At 47.3% G+C, this 15,088-nt stretch overlaps 1 protein-coding gene across 1 annotated transcript; it reads right to left on the reverse strand.

Moving 5' to 3' along the window:
• Positions 1 to 529: 529 nt before the first annotated feature.
• Positions 530 to 12,343, reverse strand: LOC146178133 (ABC transporter G family member 23-like). Its single transcript, XM_084579639.1, has 9 exons — positions 11,408 to 12,343; positions 10,413 to 10,808; positions 9,293 to 9,470; positions 8,301 to 8,404; positions 6,231 to 6,301; positions 5,551 to 5,639; positions 2,425 to 2,601; positions 1,592 to 1,678; positions 530 to 735 (listed from the first exon to the last, which is right to left on the reverse strand). The coding sequence occupies exons 1-9, from the start codon at positions 12,341 to 12,343 to the stop codon at positions 530 to 532; spliced, it is 2,244 nt and encodes a 747-aa protein (XP_084435765.1).
• Between the last annotated feature and the right edge of the window lie 2,745 nt (positions 12,344 to 15,088).

Genomic DNA, 15,088 nt, shown 5'->3' on the forward strand with positions numbered 1-15,088 from the left:
TATGAAATAAAAAATTGCCGGAGTTTCCCTTTAATGCGTTACGAAGTTTGGTTTGGTTTTGGGATTTAACGTCCCAAAGCGACTCACGCTATGAGAGACGCCGTAGTGGAGGACTCAGGAAATTATCGGTCCAAAACATTAATGCATCCACCGCTGCTGGGCCCGTGACAGTACGCTCAGCATTACAATATATTAAACATGTTGAGCCACCGCGCGAGTCTGCGACCTGCGCCAGAATGCTGAGCGATAGCAGCAAATGCACGCAGGTGGGGGCAGCCAACAGGTAAATAAGAGGACCATGCTCCAATAATAGCGCTCGTATTCGGACAGGCGGAACGACGCTTTCAAGAACATTTTCCCCTCTGAAGTGCTTTCAAGAAGTCTGCCACGCTCGTTGCAGTCAACACCGATAATAGCTACATCGTGGCTACCGAAGGGCAGATGTCAGTCTCCCGAATATTTCCCCATTGTGGGGAACAAATAGAACAAGGTAAATAGACATTGTCATACCACACCGGACCAGCGGCGGTTACTGTCGGAAGGCCAGCACGGTGCCGGCGAGGAACACGGTGGCCCATGTGACGCTCACCAGGACTCCGAGCAGAACGTGCACGTGCGTCAGGCCCCATCCCTTGGACATGACGCTGCGGAAGGCGTCCGCCGGCAGCGTCAGCGGCAGCACGTAGCTCACCGCGCGAACCGCGCTCGGGATCCCTTCCAGGGGCCACAGGATGCCTGCTACCGCCAAGAATACCATCAGCGAACACAGCAACGCCATGTTCGGTCTGAATAGCGCAAGCGACACAAGACACATTGCCTGACAGGGACGAGGTACGTACTGGAGGAGCACTGGCGGAATGTCTGGACTATTGAAAGTGATTAGGCAGTGTATGCTGTTTTTACTCGCTTTTTGATGCCACCCTTTCCATTGACTGGTTACATGTGCGCACGTACGTGCACGTGCGCACGCACATAGGATATAAACTAGGCGAATTATTTTAACTGAACGTTTCTTGCACGGTTTTTAGGGCCCTTTGTAGCTTTGCGTACACTCGAAGCACAAATAACCCTATAGAGGATTAAAACGAGAGTAACATGCTCTCTAGCGTACTCCCGGCCTGTCTACATCGGGGTAGATTTTAACCCTCTAAATATGCAGAATATCTACCGTTGGCAACGGAAGCATATTCTCACTTCAAAACATGAGGAGTTTTAGCAGCTACTAAAATTTTACACAAGGTTTCAAGCTCCTTCAATTCCTAACCTCAATATCTATATGGTACCGTGGTTAAATGTCTTCTGAGATTATTAATTACATCAAATTAATGTTGTTTCACATATTTAGTGAGCGAAAATCTATCCTAATGACTGAAAAGAATATGTTAATAGCTCCTATAGGGAGTGCGCTAGAGAGCATGTTACTTTGTTTTTAGTGCCTATAGTACTTTGTGTTTAGAATGTATACCATCGTTTCCAAATGCCACACAGTGGTGAACGAAAAACCAAAATTAACAATGGAGAACATTGACTGTGTACCAGAAAAATATTACTGTAAACAGCACAGAATTGCAGTGGAGGGTGTTATACGCACCGCTGATCATCATGGCCGGGTAGTTTGCTCCGACGGAGACCATGGTGGCAGCATCAGGATCATCGAACAAGGACGAGATAAGAAATCCTGCGCATGCGTGGGGTGCATTAGCTAGTTACGCGTAACATTGTTTGTCAAAAGCGCTTGTAGCGTCACCCCAAGAATAGATTGCCTACTGATCATAATTATGAGTACCAATACAAAGGGAGCCAACAGCCAGTGACACCGAGGAAAGCACGGGAAATTTCTTTTATGTGGTGTTGGTGATTGTGAAATAACAATTTAATCATGTATGTATCTTTTTATCTCATAACGATATAGCCCCTCGTCTTCCCTACATGCGTTTGCTTATATCAGTATCAATTGGTACCAGGCTATATCACTGCATAAAGTATTTCAGGTGCCATGATGAGTGTGCTGTAAGACAACGCGTACGACAAAGTCAGTGGTTTAGTAATATTATTCTTTATGCAGGAAAGGTGCCCAAGAGAATTTAAGCCTTAGAAATAAGGAAGCCGACAAAGCGGGTCGAAGTGTGGCATTATGTGCAGGAGGTGCACGCATTATTGTATGCACGAGGCAACAAGGGGAAATCGTTACGCATTGATGGCAGAATAACGGCACATACTGCATGCATAACGGAAACAGAACATTGAAGTAAAAATATACTAAATATTAAATACGGCGCGTTCCGCTCGTACGGTCACCGCCTGCGCCCGTGTACTGACACGAACATTCAAAGGTCCCCACCCGAAGAAATTAACCCGGAGACCGGTACCGCGGCGCGCCAAGTGGCACACTGCCTGGTGTCTTGCATAGGGAGTGTTTCTCACCGAGCATCATGCCACAGGTGCCTTGGAGCAGGGTGAGCACGATGACGACATACATGGGGCCCCTGTTGGGCAGCTGAAATATGAAGAAGGCCACGAATAGCAACAGCAGATCCTGCGCCACGATGATGAAGATCTGAGAGGCGGCGTGGGCCAGCACCACCTCGAAGGAGCGAACGCCTGCATGAGAGGACGAATGGCTGGACGTTTGCCTGATGCACGAATTTGCGCATGCGATGTCCAATTTTTTAGAGAGAATTTCTACATTCAAACCAAGATATGTCAAAGCGGACACCGATATAGTTCTGCATACCAATAATACAGATAAGCTTTCACGCTATTGATGTGGTTATTGCAGTGACCCGTTGCCCATCGACGTGTAGGCAGCGTGTCGCTCGTTAGGAGTTGACAAGCCCAACCTGCTTCACATCGAAGCCACAACGGACGATGCTTTAGAACAGGATGTTTGATCTTGTTACGAATACAATATAAGTAGAATAATCTAAGTTAAGGTGCAGTGGCCTGCGCAAAGTCTTCGGCAGCGAAGCACTCCATGTAAGGTTAGTCTGTTAACGATAGAAAAGAAAAAAGTCTACGTTGGTTTGTCGGAAACTGGGGATGTATAGGCTAAAGATGTTATAAATACACGACGAGGGTCTGTCGCCTTGGAAAATACATGGCAAAGTTCAATAATTCAAAAATTATGCACAGGAGCTCTCTACAGTTAATAAGCAAACATAGAAAACTCAACACGACATAGGCTTCTCTAAAACAAGGCAAGTAATAGAGCAATAAGGTGACAAAAGTGATGTAAGATGACGGACTCTGTGCAGTTCAAAAAGAAACTAGCATTAAGCAAATCCCATTTTAAAATTGATTTCATATGTGCTGTTTTCAACCGCCAAATCTGGACTTTCAAGGTAAATATATTAAAATTCATTACCTGGTACGTGAGCTTTTGAAAGCTCCTCTTCGCGCGGGGGTAAAAAATTCATAATTTTGCTGCTGGAAAATATAAGCTGAATAAAAAATGAGGTATTGTATCTCAAGATCAAATGTTTTAGCGCAGTTAGGCGTTTAATATATGCGCTGCTAGTTTCTTTTCGTTTATTTTTTCAGTCGTTACTGTGTTATACCGGGATAAAACTTCTTGCATGAGCTCACTAAAAGGAAGCTCTTCTAAAGCATGAATGGCTCTTCAGTGCAAACTGCATTATTATTTTTTTCACTTTACCGCTGGTATTTGTGCCCCTTGTAAGTATAAGCTATCCTACTTGTACGAATAGAAGATAAGTTTTCACCATCTCCGGTGCGGAGGAGGCAGGCTCGCCCTGAGCTCCTAGTAATAAGTGGTAATGGCCTGATACGTATTCATTGTGTATTCATTGGTGAGCGGCCTCGTTCCCCGGGACGTCCGAGTGAGCGGGGCCCATACGAGATCCACTACGTTCCTATCATTTGGCAACGCGCTAAGAATTTTGAATGCAGTAGCGGAGATACGACCCCTGGCGAAGTTGCGAAGGGCCATTTTGGAATCCCTGAGAATGTTGCTGGTTCCGTTTTGAACCATTCCTAGGGCTACGCTTCGCTCAGCCGAGAACGGGCTACCACGTGGCGGCGGCTGCAACGCGGTCGCAGCCAAACCGCTGGACGTATGCCAAAATCTTTCCCGACATAGCAAATCCATACTGCCAACTGTGCGGCGAGCCTGCCACCTTAGACCATATAATCTGGGACTGCGCGGAGGATCCGCTCTGGTGGATCTAGTACCATCTCCCTCGCTGGAACACTGGGAAGCAGTTCTCGCCAGCCGGGACCCGGACGTCCAGTCCCGGGCCTCGGCAAGAGCGCAAGAGGTCGCTAACAGACTTTTAACATGTCTACTTAGGGTAGGTAGTAATCGCAGATCCAGACCATAAAAGGGAAATAACAAATTAAAATTGGGATGGAGCGCATTTGGCATGCACTCGCAGATTATGACAAACTGCCAGTCACCTGTAGCAGCTGAATGCAACCCAAGACAAAAATCATCGCTCACGAATAAAGTTCTTTTTTTCTCTCTCTCTCCCGATATCCCGTAAAACGTTCGTAAATTAATTTACCAAAGGCAGGGCGGTGTTTGGGCGATTGTGTTCAGTACCTGAGTCCTCTAAAGAAGACGCTGATTAGACATCACGCCTAAGATTTTTATCGAATTCTCTTCAGTGAGACAACCATCTTAAATGTGATGCAGAGCTTACAATTTTCACTGTCTTGCTATAAATTTATTGTTACTTAGTTTTAGCCATGTTCACTGTTTGTTCATCAGCTTTCGGCTCGGAAGGGGTTTCGACCACGCGTTATTCAAAGCCCTTAGCTACAGTTAAGCCGATAACCAGAAGAGCAAGGCTGAAATGAACATGTAGTCGAGATTTGGGTGAGCTTAGAGAAGCCCGCTTCCTCGTGACAGCCACATCTCGTTCAGCTGGCGGCTCCAATGGGCGGTTGTACTCTGTGGTTGTGCTCGAGCAGCGTCAGTACAGACTTGCTTTCAAGCGACTAATGAACTCAGCCTTACAGAGCCCAAGAGCGTCCCCTATAGTAAGCATAATCTCCATATCATTCCGGTACAAAATGTTTCGAGCAGACTTGTTGCTTAGTAACAAGTTAACTGTCCCGAGTATAGATTTTGCCCACTTGTCACGAAAGTCTTCGTTGCTGTGAAATTTATGGTAGACCGCGCCAGTTGCCGCAGAATTGATGTGGCCCCTTTGAGATCCCACCAAGATGAAAGCTAAATTGACGTAATCCTGTGTCGCTTGAAAGCGATTGCAAATCCCCAGCTCCACATGCACCTTACCAACCCATGACGTCAGCAGCAAATGGTGGAGCTTGTAGAGGTCGCTCGATTATGAAGTGCAATTCACACAAAGGGCGCTTATTTTTAAAATCCAACTGGGGAAAAACTACGCCACGACAAGGTACCAAATCTGACATGATAGATCAGTGCACCATGAAGAATGCAGAGTTAAAATTCTTTTGCTGTCCGTCAATATCAAGAAACCACCGGCATCACCTTTTAAGCGTTTCCCGTTTTTCGTCCACAGCAACGCCAGTGTGATATATGTACGCTGCTAATGGAATACTTACCAGCGACGATGCACCTTTCTAGAAGGCCGTCAGTTTTCTCCTCCAGGAGTGTGTTGAGGCAGGAGGTGACAGCCATGAAGTAAGTGATCCTGAAGGATAAAGAGAGCGCGACAGCCGAGATGCACATATACTATGATATAAAGATATGAATCTATATACTCTAACCTTCGTGACAATCAAAGAACTGAGTAAAGATCAAAGACCAAAGAGCGCAACTCTAGCGTAAGCTAAAATAGCGTTTCCAGTATAGCGCGCGGTCCACTTCGAAGGAAGGCTGACGATTGTATGTTCACAATAGTGGAACAAAACCAAGGAACTTTACACACTACTCGAAAGAAAAAGGAAGGCAACACACGTGCTGCATTGTTTTTATTTTTCGTTATCTGTCCGTTGTTGTTTTTAATCTTCTTTCTACCACTCTCTAAAGGTAATCCGCAAGAGTTGTCATTACGGGAACTATTGTTGAGGATTGCTTTTACACGACGTGGCCAAGACTGTATAGGATAGGATTTGGTTCACTATTAAGGGTTTGCATCTAAATCAGTGGTAGAATCACATATGCCTATGTGGTGAGAGCTAGTTAACGTCTCGAAGCAGTACGAGCCGTGAGAATCGTCCTAATGAAGGGCAGGTTATTTCCGATCACCTGATGTTCCCAAATATGCGAATGAAGCACTCACGTGAGGATCATGCCGGGAGCTACAAATTCGCTGAAGGTTGCCGTCTTGCTGCCAATGATCGGTTCCTCGAACTGTAAATGTCGAAAAAAAAAAAAAAAAAACACCAAGCGAAACCTTGTACTCCCACTCCGAAGCACTTCCGTTAAGAGTATACAGAAGGAGTCAACAGCCAAGGAAAACATGTTTTTTTTTTTTTTTTAGGATGCTACTCAATGTGAATTGATATCACTCATAAAGATAACTGATTTAAAAGCAGAAGAAAAACTTAGTCGGGCGCTTCAGCTTCACTTTAAGAGTAGACGCGAAAGCATGCGCAATAATTGGCTCGCAGCTCTAAGAGTAGACGCGAAAGCATCCGCAGTAATTGGCTCGTAGCTCGAAGAGTAGACGCGAAACATCTGCAATAATTGGCTCGTAGCTCGAAGAGTAGACGCGAAAGCATCCGCAGTAATTGGCTCGTAGCTCGAAGAGTAGACGCGAAACATCTGCAATAATTGGCTCGTAGCTCGAAGAGTAGACGCGAAAGCATCCGCAGTAATTGGCTCGTAGCTCGAAGAGTAGACGCGAAACATCTGCAATAATTGGCTCGTAGCTCTAAGAGTAGAAGCGAAAGCATCCGCAGTAATTGGCTCGTAGCTCGAAGAGTAGACGCGAAACATCTGCAATAATTGGCTCGTAGCTCGAAGAGTAGACGCGAAAGCATCCGCAGTAATTGGCTCGTAGCTCAGCATCCCACCTTGGCTTGAAGTACCCCATACCGAGCGTTCTTCTGTGCGAACGCTCAGCATCCTTTTTACGAAGTTTCACTGGTAGTTGAGCAGCACCCTAAAGAACCCTTAAATGAAACCCCTGCACTATTACACGTATCCGGTAAAATATCAGACGACGTTGCCGCCCTAATACTAACCACAAGTTCCATCGCACGTACATGTTCAAACTCAGTGACACACGCACGAGATTGTTCGTCTGCACCCCGCTGGCTTCATTCACTGATCACTGCAGTCACTACTCACTGATCAATCAGTCAACCAATCAAACTATCGACCACCGCCCAATTAATGATAACCGACACTACATATATAATATGCACTCAACACAAGGCGTCCATTGTTTTGCGGCACGGAAATACTTATAAGGTCAGTATCGATAGAAGCCGCCATGGAGGAGTCGGCGCCGCCCAAATCTTTACCCCGGCAGGATTTTGGCTTGTCCTCAAAAGCTCCCTCAAGCTCGGGTGGTGGCTTTTCCGCACAACGAGCCCAGATACGCTCTCGCATAAAGACAACCACATGACGCCCATGGAATCCGAACCCACACTCCAGGATCATCCACGGTCGCGTTACACGTGACACTCGCGCAACACAGGACGTTCCATGTCCGCCACTGTGGAGGAGGGTGATGGTGGCAAACGCTGTCAAGGATAGGTTACACGCAGTTTAAATACCTAGGCCTAAGAAAGAAGATTGAACAGCCGCTGCTGTAGCTCAGTTCGTAGAACACTGGAACAGAAATTCAGAGGTAGTGGCTTCGGATCCTGCTGGCGGGGGGCAATTGTTTTTCATTCTGCTTTATTTGTTTATTTATTTACTTATCTATTTGTTCAAGAACTTATTTATTTGTACATATAGAAAAGCAGAATAATATTGATGAAATATTTCAGTTGCTCTTCAAATGATCTTATTGATTTATGCGTGACTGCGTAGTTAACAAGGTTGTTCCAGTCAACTATGCTGCGAGGGAAATAAGTGTACTTGAAGCATTTAACTCTTGTGGTTAGAGGTGTTATTCCTTTTCAGTGAAGTCTCGTGGGTTAGCCTGTCGAGAAAGTGAAGACACCAGATGTGTGAATATATAGAGATAATCAATTATCTTTGATTACATAATTATTTCACGCTGATCACCTCCCCTCCTCCCAAATTTCCTAATGCTTCATTTGGTGTGAAACCGCTGTTGGGTTCATTCCTATGTACATCATAATGAACCCTTCATTTTCTCTACATTTGTTTCCCGATTCCGCAAGCAATAACCAACGTAACCGTTTGGTGGCGCAGCTTAACCCTGTGCACGTACCACAAGAACGTTGCTGTCGGCGAGCTTGTTGGGTAGAAAGCCCGGCAGTGAGGCGTCCAGGGCAAGATGAAGGTATGCCTCGATGGTCATGAAAACTTGCTGGTCTAAAAGAAAAACTAAAGTTTAATGACGTTGTCGACCAATGCCACAGCCTGATAAACTTGAAACCAGAAAAGCTGAATAAGCACTCTCTTTGGACTTCCTGAAGCTAGGCGGTCATCCATGACATTGGCCCGCATGCGCAAACCGGGATACAAGTCTAATGCAGTGAATAGGCAATAAAATGGAGAGTTGAGCTAGTTGGTGTACCATTTCGTAAAACACATAGTGCAACGGACGAAGGACAAGCGAGTAGACGGGACCAGCGCTGTTCCCGTGTACTCGCTTGTGCATCGTCCGCTGAGCTCTATGTTTAAGGAAAAGCAGTGAATATGCTTTCGTAGTTTTGCTGTGGATAATCCTGAAATTCGCATGTTTGTCAACTGTACTCGCTCGCTCACACACTGAGTCGAACAGGCTAAGGTGGGCACACGCGCCTGTGCAACTGCAATGCGTTTTTTACATCAACGTCCTCTCGAATGTTTTCTTTCGAAGACATGCACGCTGTGGAATGCAATTTACATGTGTGAGCTTGCTATTGTATACGTCGTCATTACCACAGTAATTATGGCAAATTGCAGTGCAAACACTGGCGCTGAAAAAGCCACGTACGTCCAATTTTATGTTGTTAGTGTACCAATTATCACAGATACTTTGCCACCAGAAGGGCCAAAATGCATGACGTAAAAATGCTGAACTAAGGCGGGTGACGTGTGAGTACCGAACATACAAGAGAAAATGGCCCCGAGGAGCAGCACCAAAGTGCCCTTAACGCATGTATGGCGTCGAAGCAAAATTCGAGGTCTGCACGGCGATGCATGCTTCAAAACGAAGCTCAAAAAGACACCGAATGCAAGCGTGCCATTTGTCGAGAAGGGCGAGAATTGTCTTACTGGACATGTCCAGGTGGACGTGGACAGCGGCGAAGTCCACGAGCTCCTTCGTGAGCTGCGTGGTTGGCGTGTAACGCGCCATCAGGCTTTGGGTGATGTTGTGCCTGATGTGAATGACACCGTAGGTGTCGCCGTTCCTCACCGAGTCCAAGGCAGCGTCCATGCTGTGAAATGACACCTGCAGCATTGGCAGCCAACAACACAGGACGGTCGTGTTCTACTTTCGTTTAGAACATGTGGGTAGCTACGCATTCCAACTATGCATTGCGAAACTCAGGAAATGTTTGCAGATAAGAGTATGAAAGGCAGCTACTGAGGCGTTGCAGCGTGCGTGTGAGCAACATGTGCTTACGCTTGCTACATCTTTCGCACTTACATCTTTCGCACTTCCAAGACAGAAACTAGCGACATTCTCAGTCAGCTGTACACAACTAAATTATGAGAGAATTGTGGAGATGGGATAAAGTATCTAAAAAAATAATATGTCTTCGAGCAGGATGCCAGATGATCTATCATTTTATGCATATATCGTACATCTAATGATTCATGGTATAGTGCATAATATTTGACATTCCAAAGCAGCATAAGGTAAAAGATAGGTTGTAGTCAAGGGCTTCGTATTATACCTCTAGGTGATTTTTTTTAATGTGCGCTGATATCACAGTACATCGGCGCGTTGCGTTTCGCCCTCGTCGAAACGTTGCCGGAGTTCAACATGCGTGTTCAGGCTCAGCACTCGAGCAGCCTATCTCCGAAAGAATGCTACTGGGGCAGGGGCGGGGTTGGGTGTGGGTGGGTGCGGAGGTGGGTAAACTGTATAAATGAAAATGATGAAATTAAATTCAACCTTTAAGGCCTCAAAACAGACGTATAGTCGACTTTCTCTGAGGGACCTCTGCACACCGCAGTATTAGTTCAGGTATACTCATTGCTATGTTTCGGCCACCACTAAGATTCTTACAGATAAAGTACATACCATAAGATAATGTTAGAACCGTCATATCCATAGAGTTAAGCAGAATCACATGGGGAAGTATTTACAACGCGACTTCAAATCCGTAATGTCTGTAGCCTTTCCCGTCGTCGTCAGAGAGGTAAGAGAAGCTACGAATGGGCGTACCTGTTGCAGGATGCTGCTGTCAATGTTTCCTAGGAAGAGCGCGCTGAATGAGCCGGTGCCCGACACCTCCTCATTTACCACCGCGATGCGCAGGTCGAACGGCGTGTGTCCCACGATAGAGCAGAAGATGCCCACCTCGATCGAAGGCAGCAGGAAGCTGTAGAGAAGCAGCCCCATGCTACGCCTCAGCTTCATGACGTTCTTGTGAAATATGGCCCCGACGCGCGCTTTCGAGCGCTCTAAATCCTTGCGCTCGAAGCCGCGAGCACTCCGGGCGCGGGACACGGACGCCATGAAGCTGAGCGAGGTGTGCCCAAATTCTTCGGGCTGCAGATTCTCCTCAGCAGGCTCTTCGGCTTTCTCAGGCTCCTCTGCGGTGGCCAGTTTGAGGAACACCTGCGCTGAGAAAGGTGCATTATACAAGTGAGCGAACGTACATAAAGCGGTGGTATATACGGTACGTTCTTCTATGTCGGCAGGGAAGAAGCGATTTGACGCCTGTCCTTGCGAGATGGTTATGGCAGCGTTGAAGCGGGACAATATGCCGATGTGTGAAGCAGAGTAAAGCAGCTGATACTGACCTATTCTTATAAGATATTTTGTTTTCTACACCGTTTGTACAGCTGTCGTTTCAGCCTGTTTCATGCTTAAAATGATTGGCTCCCGTAGAAACAGTCACTGCCAGAGCATCACGTGACCGCCAGGGAGGGAGCCGTGTGTCCATGCAGGGTTAGACTTCAAGAAACGTCGCTTAGCAGGTGTGGTCAATCTGCGATCGCATGGCGCTTGTGAGAGCAAAGTGAAGTATGGGTGGCATTCTGCAAAGCGGACTTGAGGCTCGCCTTATCAGATTTTATTTCCTTTCTATCGCAACCTACTACGTTAGACTGCACTCCTGTCGGCATGCATAGTCCTTAAATACAGCTGCAGGTGGTAGAGTTCGGTCTTGTAGGCTTGTAAACGAGAGTGGAAAGAGCGGCTATAATTCATCTCACCTCCTCCAGGTTGTCGGTATTGTGGCGCATCATCAGCTGCATGGGCGACTCTTCCGCCAGTATCTTTCCGTGCCTCAGGAAGGCCACGGTGGTCGCCAGTCGGGCCTCGTCGATGTAGTGGGTCGTGATGATGATAGTCATGCGCTCCTTCTCGGCCAGCGCGACCATGTGCTCCCAGATGGACATGCGCAGTACGGGATCGATGCCCACGGTAGGCTCGTCAAGTATGAGCAGCGGAGGATTATGTATTAGTGAGACCGCGAGTGAGACGCGCCTCTTCTGGCCTCCGCTCAGGCAGGACACAGGCCGCTTGCAGTCGGGCAGCTCAAGGAAGGCGGTCAGAAACTCCGTGCGCTCCTTGGCCAACTCCGGAGACAGGTCGTAGATCCTGGCGAAAAAGGCCATGGTCTCTTCGATGGTGAAGGCGTTGAAAAGGGCCACCTCCTGCGGCATGTAACCTACGTTGGCCCCGGGGATTTTGGAGCCCTGGGTTCCAGGCTCATGACCGAAGACACGAATCATTCCCTTCTGGAACCGCTTTCGTCCCATGATGCAGCGCAGGAGAGTGGTTTTTCCGCAGCCCGAGGATCCGAGGAGCGCGTAGATGGAGCCCCTGCGCACCGTCATGTCGACGCCTCGGAATATGTCGACCTTGTCGTTGCCGCCGCCGTACCACAGTTCGAGGCCATTGATAAAGACGGCAGGCGTCCCTATTTTCGGCCGCTTCTCCTTGGCCTGCCTCCCTGCATCTTCGGGTTGCTGAGCTTCGACGCCTCCGGGAGATTCAGGAGCCTCGGCGACGTCGCCTTGCACCCCTGGCGCCTTCCGAATTGCCTCTTCCTCCTGCTGAGGCTCCGCGTTCCGCATCGCTGCCCCTGGCGATGTGAATGCTGGGGAGGGACGATCCATGGGCTCGGCGCCATGCTGGTCACCCATCAGAGTACAGTGTTTTGGACGGGTGGGGAGCTGATGGCGCTTCCGGTACCGCTTGCTTTCGAGGCGAGGGTAGGTCCAGTCTTTTGTAACGCCTTCACTGTGCAGCAGATCAACCGGCCCGGGGGTTCCCGAAGAGCTGGAGTGGGCCGGTGTTTTGTGCTACAGTCTCGTTCAAGCAGAGTCTTCTTCTGACCCAGATGGGCGTGGCCGAGCGTGCTTCTCGTGTCGCGAGAGTAGTGCGCGAGCCGCGCTTTCTTCTACTTTTCATGGATTGTTTCGGGGCGTTAGAAAATAATGTGTAAGGCGCATCTGTAACAAAAAAAAATTAAAAAGGATTGTTCCTTTTCCGACATTTTCAGATGAGTAACCGCGAGCTAAGTGAGATTCACCAGCTTGGCTACATACCACTCAAGTTTGGCGCAAGTTCCAGGTCTCAAACCAGCACGACGAGGCTTCGAAGGCTTTATATAATTATAATCAACTTCTTCCTTTCGGACTGCACAGCGTTTAAGAGGACCTAGTTGCCTATATGGTAGACGAAGTGACCTTATACGAGCAGCTTGCAATTTGGTTTCTCACCCGACTGTAAGCAGGCGCACTGTCATGTTGGCGCATGTCCTTGTGGTACTGAGTGCGCATGCGCGAGATCGTATCAGCATTTATAAAAGCAGCCTCTTGTCTGGTAATAAACACACTTTGTTCACTGCCTCCCGGCCGTTCACACCTACTGAGTGGCTTACTCTGACATTTGTCTCCGACTTGTGCCCTTATGACTTGGACTTGAGCTACCTATTATGATACTTCGCCGAACTGTTCTTCATCATCCCCCAACCATGGCCCGAGGCCCTCCTATACAAATAAAAATTCCTTCATTCATCCATACAGACCCCGCCACGAGGCGGATACAAGCTTAACGCGCAGAGCCCCGGGGTATGGTAATGGTGACCATACATTCTGTGGTGCGTTCAGGGGGCCAAAGTTTGGAGGTGGACTGTCTAAATTTGGAGGTAACCATTGAGCCACCATACTCGAATTACATTTAACATCAATTCTGGTGAAATTCTGTGGTCTATTTTTGGGGTTGAATGGGGCCAAACTATGGGCTTGGCTAACCCCAATGGCCATACTCGAATAGGTTAGACATCAATTTCGGTCATATTTTGACTAGCTGTAATTTTTTGGGGAGTGGATTAAAAGGCCGAAATTTTTGTGTGGCCAGGCCAAATTTTGAGGTCACCATTGGGTTGTCCGTACCCAATTAGGTTGGACACCAGACTCAGTCGAATCGAATATCAGTGGCCCGCAGGGCCGATTTGGGCGATGCGAACAGACGCTTTATTACAAACTTTTGGGCACACCTCCTGCGGACGCTTTTTGCAGAATAACATTAATGCGCCCGCATGCAAAATGAGGCTTTGCAAGTGCATTCAGTTAACCGCCAAGCGCACACCGACAGACTACCAGGTCAAATGTTGTCTGCGCGTATGCCGATTGTGCAAAGCATCTAAAGTGCAAAGCATCTAAAGTATAACATAGCATTTTTGCACACAGCAGCGGTGGCAGGCAGAACGCGGTGACATGTTCCGGTGATCTTCTCTAACTACTACACAATATTCTTACAGAAAACGCCTACCTTGCTCTCGTCTCCGCCGATCTGGATCAACTCGATTTTCCCATCATTCCCCTGATAAGGACTACTCACTTGGCTACATGGCTTTCGACTTCCGGAACATCGAGAAGTGCCCTGGCTGTGCTTAAAAGGCGGGATCCACCGGCTGCGCTGACATTTGCACACAGCAGTGGTGGCTGCTGGCAGCCAGCGGTGACCTGCTCCGGTGATCTGCTCTAACTACTACGCAATATTCTTGCAGGTTGGTGGTTTTAGTATATCTTTTTTTTCAAACGTTGTTTGGGTAACCGCTGTTGCTGCCGCTGCTGCTGCTGCTGCTGTTTTGTGCTGTTTTTATTATTATTTTTATTTATTTTTATATTTCCTACTGTTTCTTCAGAGAACCCTCATTTTGAGGATATGTCGCAGAGTTTAGCCTGCCATTAGGATGTGGCTGATGATGAAATGATTTTAGTATGCTCCGCTTGTAACTATTCTTATCACCTTGGAAAATGTTCCGGTGTGTTGCGTCGAGCTTTCGTAACAAGGGTGACTCTTTTAGGTCAACCTGAAAATGCACAACTTGTGAGTCAGCAATAAAGAAAAGTGAGGGTGCTCCTTCAACAGCTGAGAATGCAAATGTTGAACGCCTGCTAAAGGACCTGAATGACAAATTTTCTTTGCTTCTTCCCCTCATTGCCAAGGTTGACGCACTCAGTGAACTCGTTGCTAAAGTTGACGGCATTGAAAGTTCAATTAAACTATTTTTCGACCAGTATGACACTGTGCTAGAAAGTCTTGAGAAACAAAAGAATAACATGACTGCCCTTAAGAAAAGGGTAGAAAACATTGAAACTGGAAAATCCCCTGTGACGAGACAAATAAGGCTTCAGATGAATGAACTGCAGCAATACAACCACAGACTGGACTTGTAAGTGTATGGTGTTGTTCAAGAACAGCATGAAAATCTTCTTGAGCAAATGAATAGCTTAGCGGCTTCGCTACAACTCCCAACGCTAAAAGACTCTGACCTTGAAGCTCTGCATCGCTTGCCACCAAAGTTTGGTAAGAAACCAGTCATCATTCCAAGATTTCGTCAGGTATCCCTAAAACAGAAATGGATGAAATGCCGTTCT

This window comes from Amblyomma maculatum, chromosome 9 (assembly GCF_055883805.1).
Source record: "Amblyomma maculatum isolate TAMU_Amacu chromosome 9, ASM5588380v1, whole genome shotgun sequence".
In the NCBI taxonomy this organism is placed as follows: Eukaryota; Metazoa; Arthropoda; class Arachnida; order Ixodida; family Ixodidae; genus Amblyomma; species Amblyomma maculatum.